This window comes from Triticum dicoccoides, chromosome 7A (assembly GCF_002162155.2).
Source record: "Triticum dicoccoides isolate Atlit2015 ecotype Zavitan chromosome 7A, WEW_v2.0, whole genome shotgun sequence".
Taxonomy (NCBI): Eukaryota; Viridiplantae; Streptophyta; class Magnoliopsida; order Poales; family Poaceae; genus Triticum; species Triticum dicoccoides.
In genome coordinates this window covers 699,741,140-699,765,611 of record NC_041392.1, presented here as the reverse complement: position 1 = coordinate 699,765,611, position 24,472 = coordinate 699,741,140, and the positions used below count along the sequence as shown (strand labels likewise).

Here is a 24,472-nt window from a genome sequence, read left to right as displayed (position 1 = left end):
CCCCCAACACGCCCACTCAACCCACTAGCCATGTCCTGCACCCCTGGCTCGCGCACCCGCCGCGCTCCGACGCGAACGACGCGACCACTCCCAGCGTTGGCAACGCGGTCACACCTCCTTGTTCCTCGCCAACAGACACACACACGCATACACACTCGCCATGGAGTGGGTGCTGTCACGAACTCACGTCCAACACGCTCACTGCACATACAGGCTCCCATACACTAGTCGGACTAAGCCTAGACACAGTTCGGACTAAGCCTGGACACAACTCAAACTATGCCCAACCGTGGCTTATTTGCCCAACAGTAACTGCATGTTTCATTGGGTTGCAACTGCAAGTTTCAAATGGGGTAACATTTTGAAGTCTTCAATGGGTCGCAGCTGTTGGTTCTCAAATGGGGTCGCAATTGCAAGTTTCAAGGGGGGCGGGAATACAAGTTATCAAATTGGGTCACAATTGCAAGTTTTCAAGAGAGGTTGCAACTATATGTTTTCAAGAGGGGTCACAATTGCATGATTACAAAGGGGGTCATAAATGCAGAGTTTCAAGGGTCACAACTTCATGTTCTTGATGGGGGTTACAACTGCAAATTTTCAAATGGGTCACTACTGCAATTTTCGTGAGGGTCGCAACTGCAAGTTCAAAATTGGGTCGCCAATGCAAAATTTCAGATGGGGTTTTAACAACATGTTTTCAAATGGGTTTGCAAGGGGGTTGCAACTGCAAGCTTTTAAATATTGTCGCAACTGCATGTTTTCAAAGGGGTCGCAACTACAAGTTTTCAAATGGGGTCACAACTGTATGTGTTCAAGGGGGTCACAATTGAATGTTTTTAAATGTGGTTGCAACTGCAATTTTTCGTGCAAGCCACAACTGCAAATCTTCAAATGGGGTCTAACGGGGTCGCAACTACAAGGTTTCAAATATAATCTCGACTATGAATTTTCAATGTGGGAAGCAGCTGGTAGTCCGAGTGTCTCAACACATATGGAGTTTTAGGTTTTTAGGAAGATGTTGTTTACTACAAATGAAGGTATGTTTTTTCTACCACACGAAAATGGCATCATGAGCCAAGACAAGTTTCTTTATTTTTTTTATTTGTTAGATTGATATTTCTTTAATGATCTTGCTTCATTTTTGGGGATTTGGCTTTTAAAGTTATATGTATTTTTGAAGTATTTTTTTACACACACGTTACACTTTTTCTATGCATCTGCTGCCCGTGATTCGACATCCTTGTTAAAATCACCCTTGTGCTAGAAATGTTAGAGGCATCCGAACCTCTGATGACTGGATTACTTGGTTTGTCATGATGTTCACATTGCTTTGCCTTGCCGGCCCTTCATGCTGACCTAGGTTTAGGGCATCTCCAAAGCTGGCCCGCAAATGTCTTTGGTATATGTCCGTTTTATGTCCGGACGTGGTCCAAGAACATAATGCGGGAGGGATCCATCCAATGCTAATCACAATTCACAAAGTATCCGATGGGAGAAGAAAAAGTAAATGGAGACCATGCATGTGGTGGGATGTTTATTGTTTGTGTCTGATCGGGAGGAGAGAGAGGAGAGGGGGGGCATGCATGTGCGGTTGGAAGGAGAGAGAAGAGTGGGACCGTGCATGTGTTTGGTCAAGTGCATGTTCAGACTCCGACAAAGCCCCCCACGTTTATCTCTTGGATACCAAAATCCGTATGTCCGGACTGCTAAACGGGCATATATAGGTTCCCGTCGAATGACAAACACTGGTGGAAAAAAGGCCTTTGGTCGCGGTTCGCAACTGCCATTAGTCGCGGTTGCGCAACCGCGACCAAATAAGCGCGACTAAAGCCCCCCACCTTTAGTCGCGGCTGCTTAAGAACCGCGACTAACGGCCCGTCCACGTGGGCGCCAGGCGGCCGTCGGGGCGGAGGACCTTTAGTCGCGGTTCTTCTGGCCAACCGCGACTAAAGGCTGCCACAGGTTTAGGGTTTTAGCCCCCCCCCCTAAACCTGTTTTCTGTTTAATTTATATTGTTTTATTTCTTTTGTGCTTTATTTTAATTTTGAAGGAGTTTCATATATTCTACGGTACTACATACATGCATATGAATGTACAATTTCAAATAAATTTGAAATTAGAACTAAAAAGAATTCAAGAGGAATATACAATATATATTCAATATCATCGGATGACCATATACAATTTTGAACAAGTTTCCATACATGATTTAATGCATATAAAGTTCTACGTCCTCGTAATAGTGTTCTCCTTTAGGATGGAGGACTTCCCTGCTGAACCATCCAGCTAGTTCCTCTTGAAGTGGTCGGAAGCGAGCTTCTGGACTAAGCATCCACCGGATGTTATTCCGCTGAGCATTGGTATCACTCGGAACCCGCTCAGAGGTGTTTCTCCGGATCATCTCACAGACATAGTATCCACATAGATTGGTCTCCGGTGGCTGAATATCCCCAGCATTCTTAGCCTTTAACATTTTGAATTCTAGCTCTTTTTTGAATTCACCGACCTTTGTATCTACGAACCGTCTCCAAACCCTACGAGGCAAAGAAAATTAAATTAACAAGAGAGTTATTAATTAGTTACTTGATATTAGGAAATGAACGAAATAGGCCGATCGATATAGAGCGCAAATGAATGAAAATAATTACTTCTGCAGCATTCTTCTCATGCCGCCCCAAAGCTTTGGATCCATATTCACAGAGTCGTGGACGAGACATTCTGAGGTGTTAACTTTAATTACTAGCAGAATCCAGTGGAACCTGCGGACACGATACATGCACAGTACGTCATGCATAACTCATCGATTAGCCGGCCACATACCATGCATGGAGTAAACAAAAGAGAATGTGCTCAAGACAGAAACACTCACTCAAAATGGTAAGGAAATAGAATATCACTTTTGAGTTCCTGCTTTGTAAGAAACTGCCACAGGTCTGCCTCCACGTCGGCGGGGTGACGCTCCAACACATGTCCATTAACGATGTGTGGGTCAATGAACCCAACATCATGGATGTTCCTTACTCTGCATTCCTTAATCTTCATTCTGCATGTATAATAGCGGACACAACAATATAGTTAGGACATATATATAGTCCAGGCAATATGAACGAGATGGGGTAGAAATTAATAAATCACTTACAGAACGTAGCAACTGATGATAGATTTATCGAGCTCGCGCAGATTGAAAAGCTGGAACAATTCACTCAGTTCAATTTGTACATAGTAATGTTTGAAGTGATGCTCATGTCTAACTTCGCATAAATATATTCTTTGGCGTTTTTATTTTTTATGTAACCCTTGTACCATTTCAGCAGACCTTTCATTTGTGGAGGTAGATCCTTTTCCTGCGCAGGCTCGACGAGAGGCCCATTCTTGACATATGTAATTACTACCTCCTTCACTGGCGCCTCATCAAGGCCTAACAGTTCACGAAGAGTAATACCTAAGTTGGCCGCTTGTTCTCTGGCACTCGTTACAGTCAATCCCTGTGCTGCCGCAGCTTGTATGATCTCGGGGGCATCCGGACAGAAGGCTTCCACTATAAGCGGGGCAATCGATTGTTTACTTTGTTCCCCGAGCTGGGCAACTTGTTTCCCGCTTTTTTTACTTTCGGCCTTCTCCCGCTCTTTGTTATCCTTGAACATGAGTGCCTGCCTGCGAAGTTCACGTGCATAGTCGTTAGGCAGATTCTTCGCGGCTTGGGACGGTGTGCTCAAAAATGACTTAGCCCACTTCTTTTGCTCATCAGAAAATACTGGCTTGGGCTCGGGCTCTCTTTTCTTCTTGCAGTCCACCTTCCATTTCTCCAAATCAGCAGCCGCGGCCGCGTCGACTTCCTCGGCACTACGTTCCCAAGGCCTTGTGGGGAGAGGCTTCAGTGATGGCTCCGGTACCTTTGTGGTCTTAGGTACATAAGGGTCCGGGTTAATAATCCAGGACTGCTTCTGCTTCTTTGCCGGAGGTGGATTGGGGGGCGGCGTCTGATCACCCGCCGGACGAGGACTGGGGGGCGGCGGCTGATCACCCGCCGGACGTTGTGGACTGGGGGGCGGCGTCGGCTGACGTGACGGAGGTGTAGGTGAACCGCCACCACCACCACCACCACCACCACCGCCACCGCCACCACCACCACCGTAGGGGGGTGGACTTGTTGTCCTTGGCGCCTCGCCTGGAAACTTGATAAACTTCTTTTGCCATATAATGAAATGGCGCTTGACATCTCCAAGTCTTTTCTCCCCTTCAGGTGTAGCAATGTCAATCTCCAGGTCCTCAAACCCTTGGACTATGTCCTCCACCGTGACACGAGCATAGCCATCTTGAATGGGGTTGTTGTGGTGGAGTGCTCCAGGTAAACATGGTAAAGCACTGCCGATGGCTACCTTCATGGACATGTTCCCGATAGGATAATACAGATGACATTCTTTCATCTCCTTTATATCGTCCACGGGGTAGCGAGGATGCTCCGGTGAAGTAATTTCGACCACCAGAGGCTCCGGTGCAGTAATTTGGACCACCAGAGGCTCCGGTGCAGTAATTTCGATCGTCGGTGCATCTGCACCAGCCGGTGGGGCCTCCGTGGAAGCCACGCTGCTTCTCCGCTGTTGGCTTCCGAGATCCGCTGGATGATCTTCATGCTGCACCCGAGCTGCATCTCTTTCGGCTACTAGTACACTCATGGTTTTCTTCATCACATCCATTTCCGATGCCAACCGCGCCACAACATCTGCTTCCCGATCCATCTTTCTCTTACGGCTTCTGTAACCATACGGGTCATCGTTCTGGGGGAACCCTATTTTCCACGGAATGTGCCCCATGCCTCGTACACGTCCTCCGTGTTCAGGATTCCCGAGGGCTTTTGTCAGCGCGTCGTTCTCTCTGTTGAACTTGATCTTCCCCTGTTGAGCATCCCTCATTGCGTTAATAAGGGCTTGGGTGGGTTTAATTAATTTGCCCCGGTAAACACACTCCCCTGTCTCCGGGTTCAGCGTTCCCCCATGCCCGTACCACCAGCTTTTGGCCCTTGGGTCCCATCCCTCCGTACCTGGACGGATTCCTCGCGCCCTCAGCTCGTTCTCCATCTTCTCCAACCTAGGCACCCAAATGCGATACCCTCCTGGCCCCATAACATGATTGTACTCCTTCTTAGCCGCATTTTCCTTATTTTTTTTCGATATTTGAATGAACTGCTCCGATTTCTTTTGCTTTACAAATTCTGGCCAATCATGTTTCAGTTTCTCATATTGTCCTTTGAAATCCGGAGTCTTGTTCTGCTTGACAAAGTCATGGGCTAGATTTTGCTTGAATTTCCGGAATGCGTCGGCCATCTTATGAAGAGCGAACTGTTTGACTAGCCTCCTCCTCTCCTTGTTTTCCTCAATCTTGTTACCCTCCTCATCGAATTTGTTGTATTCCGGAGGTAGAACGAAATGTTCCATAAGCTTCTTGAAGCAATCTTTTTTTGTTCTCTTATCGACAAAAGTGAAACCATCAATTCGTGCCTTCTTTGGCTCATTCCACTCCTGGACGGTGATCGAGACGTTGTCTCTAACAATGGCTCCGCATTGGCTGACAAACTTGGTGGCGTTCTTGCGGGGCTCCAGCGGCCTGCCGGTTGCACTGTCGACAACCTCGATGGTGCATGTTTCTCCTTGTTTCATCGTCTTGGTTGCGCCACGCTGTGACGACGTACTCGATTGTTTCGACGATCCGGCCGAGGGCTAAAATAAGAAAGAGTCGCGCGCGTTAGTACACACATATTTATTCAAATCAGTTAGTTTGTATCACCAGAGGCTCAATGTATATATATACCTCGGCGCCGGAGGTGGTTGCTACTTCCATTTGAAGATCGTCGTTTATCGACGTTTGTTCGGCATCATCTTGCTGACGGCGCCCTTCATCTTCACCGTCAAGGTTCAGATAAGAAGAGATATCATCTTCTTCTTCTCCGGTCGGCACATATAGAATATCGCCGTTTATGATGCCGAACATATGTGCTTCACCGTCCGGATCATAGTTGTCCATAATCGGGTCAGCTCTATCGTCCGCCATTATGTCAGTCCTGAAAACATGTAGTAAAAACAAATTAATTAAGTGAAGAAGGGGGGCGGTGGCGGTGGCGGTGGCGAAAGGGCGGTGGCAAAAGGAGGGGGCGAGGAAGGGGTGGGAGAGGGTGTCGCGGTAGAGCGCGAGACGGGGCGGCAGACGACGGCGTCACGGAGAGGGGAGGCGAGGACAACACATTTATAACCCTCGCCGTCCCCTCTCGATCCCTAAAAAAACACCCACGATAAGCAAACATATTATAATCTTCTGACATGTCTGTCTTGTCCTCCACTCCCACGATGTTTCTTTTCCCTGAAAGAACAATGTGGCGCTTTGGATCATCGCATGATGTACTGATCGTTTTCTTATCTTTCCGTTTCCTCGGTTTGCTACTCATGTCCTTCACATAGAAAACCTGAGCGACATCTTTCGCTAGGACGAATGGTTCGTCAAGGTAACCAAGATTGTTGAAATCCACCATTGTCATTCCGTATTGCTGGTCCACCTTTACCCCACCTCCTGTTAGCTTGAACCATTTGCACCGGAACAAAGGGACCTTAAAGGAGGGTCCATAGTCAAGTTCCCATATCTCCTCTATGTAACCATAATATGTGACCTTTTGCCCATTCTCGGTTGCTGCATCAAAGCGGACACCACTGTTTTGGTTGGTGCTCTTTTTATCTTGGGCGATCGTGTAAAATGTATTCCCATTTATCTCGTACCCTTGGAAAGTCGTTATAGTCGAAGATGGTGTCTTGGCCAACATGTACAGCTGATCTACAACATCATTGTCATTCATTAAATGTTTTCTCAACCAACTGCCGAAAGTCTCCATGTGGGCCTTCCTAATCCAGGATTCAGGCTTCCCCGGGTTGTCCGAGCGTAAAATATTTCTTGTGTTTCTCAAAGTACGGAGCCACCAAGCTGGAATTGGTCAGTACAGTGTGGTGTGCTTCAGTCAGAGAATGGCCGTCCATACATATCGTTGATTTCCTTCCGATCGTGCCTTTTCCACTTAGTCTCCCCTCGTGCCGCGATCGAGGAAGACCAATCGGCTTAAGGTCAGGAACAAAGTCAACACAAAACTCAATTACCTCCTCATTTCCATAGCCCTTGGCGATGCTTCCTTCTGGCCTAGCACAGTTACGAACATATTTCTTTAATACTCCCATGAACCTCTCGAAGGGGAACATATTGTGTAGAAATACAGGACCGAGAACGAAAATCTCTTCGACTAGGTGAACCAGGAGGTGCGTCATAATATTGAAGAAGGATGGCGGGAACACCAACTCGAAACTGACAAGACATTGGATCACATCGTTCTGTAACCGTGGTAGAACTTCTGGATTGATTACCTTCTGAGAGATTGCATTGAGGAATGCACATAGCTTCACAATGGCTACTCGAACATTTTCCGGCAGGAGCCCCCTCAAAGCAATCGGAAGCAATTGCGTCATAATCACGTGGCAGTCGTGAGACTTCAGGTTTTGGAACTTTTTCTCTGCCATGTTTATTATTCCCTTTATATTGGACGAGAATCCAGACGGGACCTTCATACTGCTCAGGCATTCAAAAAAGATGACCTTCTCTTCTTTGGTCAGAGCGTAGCTGGCACGACCTTGAAACCATTCCGGATGCCGGTCATCAGGGTCTTTCAAACGTTGCTGGTCCTGCCGTGCTTCCTTTGTATCATTTGTCTTCCCATACACGCCCAAGAAGCTTAGGCGGTTCACGCAAATATTCTTCGTAACGTGCATCACGTCGATTGCAGAGCGGACATCTAGGACTTTCCAATATTCTAGCTCCCAGAATATAGATTTCTTCTTCCACATGGCTGCGTGCCCGTCAGCTCCCTTCGGAACTGATTGTCCGCCAGGACCCTTTCCAAAGATGACATTCAAATCCTTAACCATATCAAATACCTCAGCACCAGTGCGTTCCGCAGGCTTCGGCCGGTGATCTGCCTTGCCGTTGTAATGCTTGCCTTTCTTTCTTACTGGATGAATTTTCGGAAGAAATCGACGATGCCCAAGGTACACGTTCTTCTTACAATTTGGCAAATGTACACTTTCAGTCTCATGTAAGCAGTGCGTGCATGCATTGTATCCCTTATTTGACAGTCCCGAAAGGTTACTAAGAGCAGGCCAATCGTTGATGGTTACGAAAAGCAACGCTCGTAGGTCAAATTCCTCTTGTTTGTGCTCATCCCACACACGGACACCACCCCACAGCTGTAAAAGTTCATCAACTAATGGCCTTAGGTACACATCGATGTCGTTGCCGGGTTGCTTCGGACCTTGGATGAGCACTGGCATCATAATGAACTTCCGCTTCATGCACAACCGAGGAGGAAGGTTGTAGATGCATAGAGTCACGGGCCAGGTGCTATGGCTGGAGCTCTGCTCGCCAAAAGGATTCATGCCATCCGTACTTAGAGCAAATCTTATGTTCCTTGCGTCAGCTGCAAAATCTTTGAACCATCTGTCGATCTTTCTCCATTGCGTTCCATCTGCGGTGTGTCTCAACTCCCCGTCCGACTTACGGTCCTCTTTGTGCCATCGCAACAACTTGGCATGCTCTTTGTTCCTGAACAGACGTTTCAACCGTGGTATTATAGGAGCATACCACATCACCTTGGCGGGAACCCTCTTCCTGGGTTTCTGGCCCTCAACATCGTCACCAGGGTCATCGCCTCTGATCTTATAACGCAATGCAGTGCATACCGGGCATTCATTCAAATTCTCGTATTCACCGCGGTAGAGGACGCAGTCGTTGATGCATGCATGTATCTTCAGAACCTCTAAACCTAGAGGGCAGACAACCTTCTTTGCTTCGTACGTACTGGCGGGCAACTCGTTATCCTTTGGAAACATATTCTTCAACATTTTCAGCAAGTTTTCAAATGCCGAGTCAGCTACACCTGCCTCTGCCTTCCATTTCAGCAAATCCAGTGTGCAGCCCAGCTTTTTCAGACCATCATCGCATCCGGGGTACAGCGCCTTTCTGTGATCCTCTAACATGCGATCCAAATTCTCCCTCTCCTTTTCAGTTTCGCAGCGTCTCCGTGCATCAGCAATGGTCCGACCAAGATCATCAACGGGATCATCACGTGCCTCTTCTTCACCTTCCCCTTCACCTTCAGCATCCTCCATGAAAGTATCACCGAAATGAGCAAGATAGCTTTCATCGATGAAATCATCCCCTTCTTCATCTTCTTCCGTTATAACCCCTCTTTCTCCATGCTTGGTCCAACAATTATAGCTTGGCATGAAACCGTGCCGAAGCAGATGCATGTGAACATCTCTTGAGGAAGAGTAACCCTTCTGATTCTTACAGATAACACATGGACAGATAACAAAACCCCCCTGCTTGTTCGCATTAGCCACTACGAGGAAATCTTTCAAACCCGTAGTGAACTCGCCGGAGAGTCGGTTACCGTACATCCATTGCCGATTCATCTGCATTATTATAATATAAAATATATAATTAACCATCATGCATTTGTTAAACTAACTAGCTACAAACAATATAAATTAAACAATGAACTGCACACATGCATATTTTATCAATGACACATCAAAGGTTCATCAAGTTGCTAACCGCGATCGAGGAGTGTGGCTCCAACACTTCATGTCATGTTTGTTTCATGCTCTTGGGGCATTTCATCAAACACCTTATGTGCATAAGAGGAATCAAAAGCAAACCTACACCCACTTGTGAAGAGAATGGCTCCAAATGGCTAAGTGTTGGCTGCTGGATGGGTATATATAGGGGAGGGGCTTTAGTTGCGGTTGGCCTGGCAAACCGTGACTAAAGGTGCCCGAAGGCCTTTAGTCGCGGTTGTCCTGGCCAACCGCGACTAAAGACCCTCACGTGCGCCAGCTGGCCACCGAGCGCCCTGGGCCCAGGCCTTTGGTCGCGGTTCACCTCCAGAACCGCGACTAAAGGTCCCATTAGTCGCGGTTCCTACAGCTTCGCGACTTATGGGGCTGGATGGAAGCCTGTTTTTCCACCAGTGAAAAATGGTCCAAACATATAGTGAAGGTTTGAGGCTCCGCTTTGGAGATGTCCGTAGTAGTTTCCGCACACTGTCCTGGACAGGATAATTATATCGTGGAAACCAAAGACCCATCAGCCATCATCCTAAATTCAGTACACTGTCAACATGGATGTAGTTCAATATGGGTCCAGCCGAGGCACACATTGTTCAGTTGAGGCGGAAAAATTAATTTATGAATAAATTCATAAAAAATTGATCATCAATTTAAGACCAAAAAATTATTGGTAAATGGTAAACTGTTAATATACTTGCAGTCATCTTTACTAGCATAAGGTGTACTTTGGACTAGCTTTTTTTAGTTTACAGGACATACTTTACATTTTCTTATTTATTAGTTTTCTATACTAAAGCAACTACAGGTATAGTAGACACCCTACATCCAGAAAGAGCAAATGGTGCAACAAGCCATCTATATAGTGTCTGTTATGCTCAAACAATACTGCTGAAGAGTTAGGACTTCGTCAGAACTTCAACCGATAAATAGTGACTAAATGAATCATAGAACATGAACACATCCTTGGGATTAACAACTCATTCTCACCGGATAGTTCCTGGCGAAGAACAATGAACTCTATCAGGAGATGAAGCCTCTACGTCTTTAGTTTAGCGGCAGAATACTGATATCAAGTAAATTGGTAACTACTCCCTTCGTTTCTGAATATAAGCCATTTTAGAGATACGGAGCAAAATGAATGAGTCTACACTCTAAAACATGCATATATACATATGTATGTATTTCGTATTGAAATCTCTAAAAAGTATTATATTTAGAAACAGAGAAAGTAGAAGGAAGGTTAAATACAAAACCTATAATTTCTATATGGATCTTTCTAATATGTCCATCTCTTTCCATTGCTCTGATATTAGCTCAAAAGCTAAGTTCCAGGAAATGAGGCACACCTAAGGGCGTTCAGTTCTTCCTAATACAACATACTAAACTAAAATGCATGTATGGATTGTTCAGTACGGCTGCACCACCTTCAGCTGCTCCAAAATTCAATCAGGTGTATGGATCCAACCAGTTTCTTAGAGAACAATAAAACCTCTGATTTCTACGTAATATCCAGCATAAAAATTAATTTAATTACCGCCATGCGCTACTGCGCTGATCTCTGCCCCTCCGTCAGAGCGGCTTGCATCTGTTATCTCCATGGTCCAGTGGGGCGATGGGGAGAAGGGGAAATGGAGGTAACGACGGCCAAGATAAGAAGTGGAACCGGCGGCGAATGAATGCAGATGTGGGGCGAGGTGACGGCGGCCCAGGCGACAGCTGAGCAGGCATGGCAAGCTCATGTGTGCCATCAACTTCACAACCTTTGTGATGATTCCATTTGTTATAATAAATCAAGGCGCATTGTCGATCATCCGAGAAGCAACCAATCAAACAAAGCACGACACTGAGATTTATTAATGAGGTTCACCGAACTCGGCTACATCCTTGCCGTCGGACTATGGGCGCTCTCCCGTTACACTGGCACAATACCGCACCCCGGCCGCCCGGGCCACGGCACACGCTGCCGCCCCCCGCCCCTGCGCGAATGTGCTATTATATTGACATAGATTACATCATATTTATATAAGATGTCTATTAGGATACAAGTGTCGTACTAAAACACGACTCCAGACCTTGTAAATACAATACAACTCAGCGTGCTACTGTAACTTACTTTGTACCTAATTTCCATCATAGATTGAAAAGGAAAGGAATATAGCTACCGGCAAAGTTGTAAAGCGCTTTGTTTCAGGCACTTTCATGGATGAGAAGGCTATGAAAATTTAGCAGTGCAACCAAATGATCAAAATAATAATTCGGCAAACTACTCTATGGTATTGCCATATTGGCCTCTTCAGAAAGCGACGCAATTGCTTCCCCAATGGTCAAATAGAGACAATCTGGCCTGAAATGGTTGTGTGTGTCGTTCGCTCGTTGTATTTTCTCCATGACTTCTCCTGTTGGATTCACAAGTACAAGCTGCACAGACAGAGGAAATAAAATGTTGATTTTCCATGTAACTAAAATTGGCAGCTTATGAACAAGAAAATTCAGTATATATATATATACACATACATATATACATACATTTACCTCTAGGCCAAGTTTCTCTGTTGGTTTCTTTAGGTCAATGAGGAACGCTATGCCACTTGTATCAATTGCAGGGACAGCTGAAGAGACAAAAAAAAGATGTGTTAGTGAAGATGCTACTAAAAATACTAAATTTCTAACACGTATCCAACACTCAAGTACATACATATGGTTTATGAGTATGAGTTAAGTAATACGAGAAAAGTATTCGGCGAGTGGTCCAAAAATAGTGATAGAACGTGGATGTCTGTTTCTGAAATCACTAATTAAGAAGTACTCATTGCAAAGATCACTTCCACCCTCAAGGCGCGACAACTGACGCGCTGCATGTGCGCCACTTGTCGCAACCTAGTAGTTTTCCTTTTTTCACAGACCTGTTTATTCAAAATGTTTTATCTTTTAAACAGTTCATCCAAATATAGAACCGTTTTCACCATCGGATTCCTCACGCCGAGATCTTCAAAACTAGATCCCATGTTGATAGATTTTGACAAACTTTTTTTATGAAAAAACCGGACGAAAAAACTGAATCGGGACCATTGGTTTTTTTCCTTTACGAAAGAGGCACGCCTGTGCTTCTCGCGAAATCACAACCGTGCTTCTCGCGGAAGAAAAACCGTGCCTCCCACGGAAGGAATAAAAAGAAGAGAAAACATGTTTTTTTTTCGTTTCCGAGGAGGCACGGCCGTGCCTCTCGCGAAAGCACAACCATACCTCCCACGAAAGCAAAACTGTGTCTCTCGCGAAAGAAAAAAATAGAAAACACATTCTTTTCCGTTTTCGAGAGGCACGGTCATGCCTCTTTCGAAAACACAACCGTGCCTCTCGCGGAAGCAAAACCATGTCTCTCGCAGAAGATAAAAAAAAACAGAAAACGTGTTCTTTTTCGAGAGGCACGGCCGTGATTGTCACGAAAGCACAACCGTGCCTCTCACGAAAGCAAAACGTGCCTCTCATGGAAGGAAAAAAATAAGACGCGTTTTTTCGTTTCCGAGAGGCACGGCTGTGACTCGCGAAAGCAATACCGTGCCTCTCGCGAAAGCAAAACCGTAACTCTCACGGAAGAAAAAGAAAGAAAACGTGTTTTTCGTGCAAAAGTTAAGGAAGACCGGTGAAAAACCGAAACTTCAAAAAAGAACCAATTTTTTTTAAAAAGCCGAAAACACGTGCAGAGAAAAAATCCGAAAGAAACATCCAGAGTGCGACACGTGACGGATGGCTGAGAGCACGTCAAGTGACGTTGATCGTTGCGAGGCTCCCGTAAAAGCGCTCGTCAACTAGTTGCTCCCGTCTGTTTCCTTTATTTTTCCCCATGCTTCGCTAGCCACATAGCCAAACCTGGCCTAGGATCTCACATCGATCTCTAGCTCAGGCCCATCTCCTATGATTTTTCTTTTTTCTTTTTGGCATGCTCACAATCGCTAGCTTCAGTGCGTTCTCTCCCAAGTCCATGTTATAAAGCCAAAAGATCACGCGGTGGATGGGAATCAAACCCAAGCACTCCGTGTTAATTTCAACACACCAGCCACTTGAGCAGCACACTGTTTTGATTACACACAACACACGTTTCTTTTTTATGTCACACACAACACTATCGGCCTGTTCTGATTTCCTCCAACTCCAAACTTCACAAATTCTCAGCGAGGAACCAGCCCGAATGTGTCAACTCCAGGAAAATAAAATTCCACAAGCTATCTTTGGTTGTAGTGCAATTTTTTAAACGAGCGATTCCGAGCGCAATAGGTTACTTAGGTTGGGTTGTCTGGATCAATCCTACAACGAATAGCTCTCTTTCCTTTTAACGGAACACTCACTAGATTCTGCTAAATAAGGATAACTGCAAAGATAAGCCGGGTCATCCGAAAATCCAGGAAATATTTCCTTGATTTTCTGCATGGCATATTTCCTATCATTTCACAACCTATTTTTTTTCTTCGTTAGATACTATAGCACCTTCCCTTCATGGGGAAATGTTTATATACCATCTAAATTCATTCATTCATTCATTACTTACTTGCGGAATCTGGAGTTGGACTTATTTAAGGCCATAATGCCACCGCCAAAGAAAATGATTCGACCCCTCTGAGGGAGCCCTGGATTAAGCGGTCCCCAGGCCGCCGGCCCATTGCTCATGGGCTAGACTGATGGGCCACTATGGAGCCAAGCTAGAGCCCGGATTCGTGGCTGGATAGAAGATATTTCGAGCCGTGGTGTGCCCTCCAAGTCAAGATTTAGCATGATCTTTTATTTATTGTAACCGATCGTATTTAACCCTAACCCCACTGGTTCCTATATAAACCAAAGGGCGTTAGTCTTTAGGGCTAGAGCAACTTCCAATACCCCCTAAACCTAGGGTTTTAGCTCGCCTGATCTCAAGGTAGATCGACTCTATAACCATATCATACACATAAAATACAATCAAGCAGGACGTTAGGGTTTACCTCTTAGAGAGGGCCCGAACATGGGTAAACACCGTGTCCTTCGTCCTTTGTTCCCCATTTACCCTAGATCCACAGCTCGGGACCCCCTAACCAAGATCCGCTGATTTTGACACCGACATTGGTGCTTTCATTAAGAGTTCCGCTGCGGATCACCAAATGATCGATGGCCTAACCATTCGTTGGAAACCTCGGCAGCGCCAGGGACATCTTCGTCCCTGGCTAGATCTTCATGTTCGGCAGCATTACCTTACGCGCCGACCTCACCGGTTGTTTGTACCAGCTTGAGAACCTCACCTCTGATCACGAAGCCGACCACTGGAACTTAGAGCCCAGCGCTGGCCCTCGGGAAAGCCCTACTCCCGTAGAATCCGCTACCCCTGCGGAAGAACCCGCCGAGCCCGACGCCTCGACCTCGAATTCAGTGGACACCGCCATGGATTGGCCTTAAAGCCGGATCCCACCGAAGTATCCGAAGAACATCCTGCCGAATATCCAGAAGGCGTGGCCCCGATGGGAGTCTCTTCGGTAAACAACATGTTGGATCGATTCCTCGCTATGGGAATCTCCGTCAGCAGGCCTACGACCTATAACCAGATCGGGCTTAAACCTGACAACAAAGAGATCCGCATCCCGCCGATCACCCACCTCGTCGCTACCATCGAAGAAAGGGTAGAGGGATTGCGATCTCCGAAGTTGAAGACATTATATACCCGGGTCTCTAGCCCGAAGATAGACACCTGTCAAGAGAAGAGTGGGGACTCGGCCTAGGATACAGGATCCAACCTCGAGTCGGCCCAACCACATACAGGCGTTCGCCCAAACACTATGCGATCCGATCTGGACATGGCCCAGGCATGGTTCGCCGTTGCTGACGCTCCGGACTCATAGCAGACGGGAATGCTAAAAATTCTCTCACCCACCTCCCACGTTGAATATTGTCCGGATGCGGGAAGTCTGGACGTATGGGACCTAACGTACGTCAAGCAGCAGCCCGAAGGAGCGGTCCATCATTACTAGGCCAGATTTATCCTGGTCAAAAATAAGATAACAAACTAACATGATGAAGAAATAATTGAATCTTTTTGGTTCAACTGCGGTGATGCAGGGATATTAAATACCCTCACCCGTCACCACGTGCAAAACTTCGCCGAACTATCGGACATGGTACACAAATATTGCGCCATGGAAAGCACCTGGAGGTTGCAGCAAATGCGCAAGGAGTCAGTCCCTGCCCCGCAGCCCAGGAAAGCCCAAGCAAAGCGAGCATATGCGAGACGGCCGCCCGAGCACGAGCCTGGCGAAAAAAATAAACCCAGAACGGTCCTGGACGAATTGCTGGATAAACCATGCCCTATACACTCAGCCCTGCTTAACGCAAACCCGACCCACATGCTTCAAACTTGTTGGGTGGTGAGGCAGGTGGCCAAAAGTGGTGAAAATATCCTTGGTCTCACACCCCGTGATAGACAATTAACAACCTCACCCCATGACAACAACATCCTGACAGTTTACGAAACATTCTCTTCAAACAATCAAAGCAAAAGGGTTCTTCGAGAGCTCGACCAAGTCTACCAGGTGACAGCCACACGGCCATGGGCGGACACGCCTATCACCTTCGATCAGAAGGACGAGACAAGGTCCCGCCCCGCCCACGCGCCCGCCGCACTAGTCCTTGATCCCATAATCGAGGGCTTCAGGATAACTAAAGTACTGATGGATGGGGGCAGTGTCCTGAACCTCATTTATGAGGACACTATTGACAAAATGCAACTCAACAAATCCCGCGTCGAGCGTAGTCATACTACATTCCGAGGAATTATACCTGGGAGGGAGGCGCACTGTTCCGGACGCATAACCTTGGACGTAGTGTTCGGTACTCCTGACTACTACAGAACCAAACACTTGCTATTCCACACTTTCATAGTGGATACCACGCCCTCTTAGGACGAGAGGCATTTGCAAGGTTCCAGGAAGTAACGCATTGTGGATACATGAAACTCAAAATGCCAGGGCTTAACGGCATGATCTTGCTCTCCAGCGATCCGAACATGGACCTCCGAGTTGAAAATAAGACCACATCGCTCTCCCTTGAGGCACTATCTGAGGCCCCCGCGGCCGAAGAATTAACAACGCTCCGCACTAGAGTCAACAGGGACGACGTGGTCATCAGTAAAAGGCCAAAATCCACGTCATTTAAACCAGCTGACGAGATAGTAAAATTCCAAGTACACCTGACAGAGCCGAATAAAACGGCATCCATCGGAGCATAGCTAGACCCCATTGTTGATGAAGCTTTGCGCGCATTCTTATGCAAAACTGGGACATATTCGTCTGGCACCCTTCAGATGTGCTAGGCATCCCATGGAGGATGGCAGAGCACAGCTTGAACATCATAAAATGGGCTGATGTTAGCCGGCCCAAGGTGGTAACGGACGCGCCTATAGTCCCATAGTTGGGCTGCCAGCTCAACATGGTGCTCGGAGAAGCTACGTGGCAGTCATACGCTTTCCAGTTGCCACCTGGAGAAGCTACGGGGCAGTTGGATGCTTTCCAATCGCCACCTGAACCGAGAAGCCATGCGAGAAGTTGAATCTAGGAAATTTTGGGGAACCTGGGAAGTTTCATAACACGCCCTTCATGATACTTGTACCTTGTTATTATGAGTTTGAACTCCAAAAAAATAGCAACCAAACTGATGATTCTACCATTACTCCTGCACATTTTGCTACTAGTATACATGGTTCTACCCATTTTTCTTCACATCTCCACCAGCTCACATGGTCTTTTCTGAACTTTTTACACCGGTTCATACCTACTCATGCCGAAGTTATTGGAATCTCTCATGCTATAGTTACCACGCTGCTTGTACTCTAGTTACTAGCGCTCTCATGTCATAGTTATAGTCTGCTCATGCTAGAGTTACCAGACTGCCCATGCCATAGTTTCAAGCATAGTGGTTATGTAGCTAATAGCCAATCCATGCTATAGTTACCAACATGAGACAAGTGTGGTTATCAGGTTCCACAACTATATTTTCTCTAGTGTGTTAGGTTGCATTCTCCAGCGTAATAGCCATGTAGTTACATTGTTGTTTGCGGCGAAGAGTCCCTTTTTGGAATCGATAACCGTCTACTCGTAATTGCACAATCCACATAATCTTTGGAGGTAACAACACAAGAATATTATGGGTAACTCTTGTAGTACCGGGTGATAACTTGCAGCTAACAAAATCATTGAAACATAGCAAAAAAAAAACTTTAGGTTTTCATGGAAGTAACTTTGGTGTAAATAATATGGTAACTCGCGTATAGTTATCAAAACATACCCACATGAGGTCTAGTTTTGAACGTCTCGCTACAACAAGTTTAATAGTGAAAACCAGTTTTGAATTGGAGCAACTGTTTGAGCTAGCTACAGAACATTTTGAATCTTTGAAATGGGCAGAATTCATGATGACATTAACTTTTATCCCCTGGTGCATTAATGCATGTGCATGTTGGGAAAAGGCTGGTTGAAACATTTTTATGACACGGAAATTTCTGGGCAAACAACATGGTGACTTTTGACTGAAAAAGTCATTGAAACATACTAACATGAGATCTAGTTTCAATGGTCTCGTCACAAAGGATTGAATGAAAAAAAAACATATTTTGAATCCACCAACAGTTTAAGCCACAAAACATTTAATTTTATAAATGAGGAGAATCTGTGATGACATCAAATTTTTTCCTCTAGTGGATGCATGCATGTGCATATGGAAAGACGGGAATGGACCGTTTGTCCCCAAAAACATATTCCGTCAATTCCAAAATATAAGGTGTATTAGTTTCTCGAAAGTCAAACATGTGCATGTTTAACCAAATTTTTGTGAAAATATATCAATATCTACAATACTAAATTGATATCATTTGATCCATCACGAAATGTATTTTTCATATTTTATCTATTAGGTGTTGCATATGTTCATATTTTATTCTCTAGTCTTGGTTAAGCATACAATTATTTGACTTGCATGAAAACTGATACATCTTATATTCTGGAATGGAGGGAGTAACATTCACCAGTTAGTGAGGTCTGATGCTAAACTTAGCAGTGGACAACTTTTTTTGTTGGCGGTTACAAACCTGATAGGTCAAAGATTACGAAGCGGAGTTCGGTTTGTTTATTCCCTGAAAAACTTTCATCCTCTAACCATCTTTTAGTCCTACAAATGAAATATTGCATTGTAAGTTGTTCAACAACCTAACATGAACATCTTTTTATGGAATTTGAAATTTCTTCTTACCTTTCATTCAGATAGTTGGTGTTTGCGAAGTTTATAGGAGCCTCAACTGTTAGTATCAAGAATCCGGGAACTCTCTGAGCCTCCTCATACTGATGGACGTTGCGGTATATATCAGTTCCCTTTATGTTCCCTTGAATTATCATTCTTGGCCTTGTGATTTGCATCAATACCCTAAATATAGATATACCAACCTACAAATTTGGCAACTTCAGTGACAACAAAAAAATTCAACTATGAACTTCCTCTACAGAAAAATCAGTAATACAACTCTGTAATATATCTGTTCGTTACCGCTATCGCGAGGCCTTGTTGGACTGAGAAGAAGATGACACCAATAAATGCGCACAAACACACGAGGAAATCCATCTTATCCATCTTCCAGAGATGGTATGCCGCAGGCACATCGATCAGGCCAATTACAGCAACAATTATGATGGCTCCAAGGACGACATTCGGGGTGTAGACAAACAATGGCATGAGAAACAACAGTGTGACCATGACTGTAAGTGCCATGATCACATTGGACATGGCGGTCTTGCAGCCGGCATTATGATTAACAGCAGAGCGAGAAAATCCTCCTGATAGGAATAGAGAGAGCAATCAATCTTTCTTCCTATGGTTGTGTGCATTATATGATGCAGTCTGGGAACCTTGTCAAGAATGCATGAAAATATTGGAGGTCATTTAGTCTGAAAATGTAGGTTACCTGTTGTAACATAGCATGATGTACATGAGCCCACAATGTTCATCAACCCAATGGCCATCATCTCTTTGTTACCATCCACCTGGTAGTCCCTGATTGAAGCAAATGTCCTGCCAACAGCCACTCCTTCCTGACAGAGTGAAATTTAGGGCACATGTCAGCTTGTTAGTGGCAACAGTTATGACAAATAAATTTCAACTACTTTTCTAATTTCTAATGCAATCTGAGGTTGTGCATAGGATGATTAGCGTACTGTAAGGGAGATGATACCAGTGACGAGACCAGTCTTCACGGTGAGTCCTAGATATTTGGGATCAAAGAGTAGTTTGTCCCATGACGGGTGATTCAGGCCACATTTGAGATGCCCAATCTGCGGCGAAAAGATGCATACACTTCCTGTTTACCATCATGTTGCATAACACAGTTGTAATATATGAACAATTATTCCATTTTATTGTTTCTTACGGTGCTTATGTTGTGGTTCTGTCCTTTGAAGAGGTCAATGAGCACCGTGGATATGATGATAGATACCAAGGGAGCACATGCTGAAATCCAGAAGAACTCTGGCCATCTCATGCTCTGTATATTCACATGTAGAGCCAGATGAATAAGTACTGCTGCAGGACATAGCTACAATTAACAGGTGAAAAGAATAGTTCTAATTTTAGGTTCTGAAAATGAAATGTTCTGTTATAGTTCAGCATAAATGGAGAACTGGGGCTAATATCGTGAACTATCCTTATAATATCCGAGCCTTATGCTGAACTATATAAACTAGCCTCTTGGACTTCAATACCCAGGCCTATATAATATCGTGAAGTGACCAGACGTTTTCGTTGCTTCGGCATTAGGGACAAGTCTGCAGAATATCAAGTTTTGAAGTGTGCTTACTGGGGATAAGTGGACGACATGGTTGCATCTAGTCCATAGGTTGATAGGGGATCAACTTACCGCGTGAACCCGACGTGTTCCATTACATTGGAAGTTACATATGTCTCAGGTCTTCTCTATTCAGTTCATGTACACAGACCTCATCGACAATGGGTCCAGTTTTCCACAAGAAATACATTTGGACAATTAAACTGTCGCTAAAAATAATGATTTTTATATGGTGCATGGACAAAGGTATGGTCCTAGCAAGAAGTGAACCCAACAATGGGTCCAGTTTTCCACAAGAAATACCCGGGCCTAGCTAGTGAAACAACCTAGCAAAAGACAGATGGCAGGGGGTGCAAGAAGTGCTGCTTATGTTCCACTAGGAAACAATTCATCATTTGTTCTTATCTTGCCCTTTTGCCACCCTCCTTATGGGTACCATCCATGTAGCTTTTAAAGTCCCTTCACTAACATGTAGCACAACAAATATGTTTGGAAACTGGTTGATTGGGGTCCACCCAAAACATACAGTTCAGATTTGGCTAGGAGCATGTGCTTTAGTGTGGTGAACTAGAGTTGCCAAAATGAATGTGTTTTGAACAGGTTGATACTTCCAAAGAAAACTTTGCATGCTATTTTTTCGAACTAAGAGTGGGATCCATGCGCGGGAGAACTGGAGTTTCCCACTAGTCCATGAATTTTAGGTGCAGCTGGTGAAAGATGATTGCACATGCTATGTTCAACCGGTTTGGGTAGCTACCATTGAAAAGGATATGTGTATATGTATTTTAATTATCGAACGGTTGTTGTTGAGACCTTTTAAAGTGCATCAAATATATTTGGACCGTTCATTTTATGTGATTGGAGGGTCCAGATGAGGCAATACTACAGTAGATTTCTGGTAGTATATTGAGTAGTTAAGGGCATTTTAGGTAGTTAACTTTTTATCAATCAATCAGGCAGGTTCCTGCACGAAGGTCTCCTAGTGGCCAAAGTAATTTAGATTGAGTACGAGGCTCCTCCCCGGACGAACTGAACGTCGGCGCTGGCACTGCTGCTTGCCGCGTTCTCGTCCATTGTCATCTAAGGAGAGCCGTAGTCGAAGTCGATGTCAATCATATCGCCGGACACCTCGGGCACCGGCTGGAGGCCGCACGCTTGCCCGCCTTCTACGTCCATCCTCTCGATAAAGGCACAATGCTTCCATGCAAAATTGTTCCTGCACATTGCCGTTGACAATATCTAGCCGGCCAAGAAGGGCCTCCATCTCGCCGGAAAACTCCATGAGCTCGGTCGTCAGGAAGAAGCCGACAAGGCTGAACCGCTGAACGGTTGCCTGGAGACGCCGTCGTAGCAGGTTGGGCGACAGACTCACCCGCTAATGGCTCCACGCAAGGGGGTTCACGGAGTGCACCGAGGTGTCGCTCCCCTGGCACAGGAACTTGTAGTCCGCCGTGGCACGCACGCGCCGCCTTGCTCGCCATCATACTGTCCGCCGCCTTCCCAAAGCTACTGATCAACTGAAAATCAAAGTGGCAAGCCGCACCACGCACCATATGAAACTAGATTTTATTTCGTGTCGCTTTATGCATGCACTTGGCTGCAGTGGCTCCGGTCGGAGGTCCGCCGCCGGCGTGGAGATTTTGCGGCGGCGTGGTATCAGGAGTAGCGGAGGAATCGGTCGGCGTGGATGGGATGAGAATAACTAATTAGTTAGATCAATCAGGATTTATTAAACTGAAAAGAAAAAAAATCTATCTTTATGTAGAATTACCAATATATCCTAGAGTTTAAATTTTACCGATCCATATTAACCGTTAGATCAACTAAATACTACTCACTCTGTTGGGTAGTATGATGTACCGTAAAAACTGTCTTGTTCTATGCTTTCTTTCCTCCACTCGTGTAACATCTTGAATGATTTTGGTTTAATTTAGATGGATGTGTGAATACAGAGGCCGGAGGGTTTACCATCATTTTAGAAAAAGAAAGCAGACCAAAAACAGCATTTGCGCGCAAGACAGTAGACGATCGACGCCAGTGATCAACGGTACAAGAGCTGAATTGAAGAAAGGAAGCGCACGGCCACACGTACGTACCACATGTCTGGCTGAGAGCAGGAGCACGAGGAAGCACGCACCCATCAGTATCGTCTGCCACGACCACTGCACGAAATCAACCATCAGCTAAGCATGCATGCACGCACCGTGTATATATATGCGTGTATATGTGCATGCAGCAGGGGTTCAGAGGTGGAAGGATGGATGGGTGACCTCGTCGGTGTGCTGGAAGACGGAGGCCATGACGGTCACGAGGTTCATTTCGTCGGTGAAGTGGACGATACCCAGCAGGTCCTTGAGCTCCTGTAGGGACACGATGATCGCCGCGCCCGCCTTGAACCCTAGCAGCGTCGCCTTGGACAAGAAATCGATGATGAAACCCAGCCTGCGCCGTCGAACAACAACAACACGTGCATTAATGTGTCCGTGCATCGATCTTTCGCTTGAACCTAGGCAGATTGGTTGTTGGATGCATCAGATCATTGCAAGTTACCTGAGGATGCCGAGGGAGGCCTGCAGGAGGCCGGCGAACAAGGTGGAGGTTAAGGCGAGCTGCAGGAACAGCGTCGGCTCCGCGGAGGGGCTCACTGACACCCCCTTTTGCAGCATTGACCCCATGATGAGCGACGTGATTGACGTCGGACCTACTGCCAGGTCACGGGAGCTCCCCAGCAGCGTGTACACCAACGGCGGCACGAAGCTCGAATCTGCACACATGTATGATGGATACGTCAATTATTAGTTCGCACGCTAGGCACCGCCTGTAGAATGGGAAAGCATGTGCGTCATTTTCTTCTTTGGTGTCAGCTGTGGTGGTGTCAGAGACAGGTGATAGGTGTTGCTGTCAAGCTCAAGGTGTTGGTGCCAAGCTCAGAGGATTTTTGGTCTTGCTTGTAATTTTTCTTTGTGCAAATGCTAGCATTTTGATGTCTTTTTCGTTTTGTCAGGTTGGTATTTACATGGTTTGTACTATGATCTTTATGATATAAATGAGAATCATACTATATTATCATAAAAAAAGAAAAGAAAAGCATCTGCATACGTACATAGGCCTGTGAGCGGAGGCATGTCGGCCAACTTCGCGTAGCTAATACCCTGCAAAGAGCACACATGCAAGAGAGTAGGAGCAGCACAGTTGGTAAGGAAGGGCGTTCGTGGAGAATAATTAAACATGCATGCACAGGTTAGCTTCCAAATTATTACGGGCTATAGCAATTTCATCTGCATGCACGTGCTAAACGCTACGCAGTAGGTAAATATGCAAACAATCAATCTTGTCTAGGAATCATTAGTGCGTGCACATGCCTGAGGGATGGCGACGCTGGCAATGGTGAGGCCGGCGATGAGATCGGACCTGAAGAGGGACAAGGAGTAGCCGGGCACCCACTCCAGGACGGGGAACACGTACTTGACCGCCATCAGGCACTTCTTCTGCAGCGGCTGCCCCTTGAAGCTCCGGAACGGGTCGTCAGGGAAAAAGGTCTCCTTCACCTTCCCTTTCATCTTGCTCGCTGAGCTTTGCGCCGGCTGCGCCATAACCTTGTGCACCACTGCCGGCTGCGGCGCCTCGACCACCACAGCTTGCATGGGCGGCAGGATCTCGCTGCCATTGTGGCCACCATAGGGATCGCTCGTCCCCTCCATGCGATATTATTGTGCTGAGAGAGCTACAGGCTCACTGAGCGGGACACTGCACGGCACAGGTGTGTCTGCATGCACTGTATGCACAACCTTAGTGACTGGTGAATTTAGTAAGAAAATTAAGGGTTGGCTCAAAGTTAACGATGAGAAAACTAAATGCCATCTTAAAGAGAAAAAGGCATTATCGCGTAATCATTTTGTCCAAATAAGCTAAGATTTTGCCAGAATACTACTAAAAACATATGTATTATTTCTATCATTTTCTTGTTTTTTTAATATCG

At 45.8% G+C, this 24,472-nt stretch overlaps 1 protein-coding gene across 1 annotated transcript; it reads right to left on the bottom strand.

Annotated features, from left to right (window-relative positions):
• Nucleotides 1-11,756: 11,756 nt before the first annotated feature.
• LOC119331969 (probable sulfate transporter 3.3) lies at nt 11,757-24,252 on the bottom strand. Its single transcript, XM_037605148.1, has 13 exons — nt 23,856-24,252; nt 23,597-23,645; nt 23,044-23,257; nt 22,764-22,935; nt 22,590-22,655; nt 20,080-20,193; nt 19,868-19,984; nt 19,618-19,744; nt 19,203-19,489; nt 18,912-19,102; nt 18,751-18,830; nt 12,189-12,265; nt 11,757-12,074 (listed from the first exon to the last, which is right to left on the bottom strand). Exons 1-13 carry the CDS (start codon nt 24,192-24,194, stop codon nt 11,925-11,927), a joined length of 1,983 nt encoding a protein of 660 aa, XP_037461045.1. The 5' UTR covers nt 24,195-24,252; the 3' UTR covers nt 11,757-11,924.
• Between the last annotated feature and the right edge of the window lie 220 nt (nt 24,253-24,472).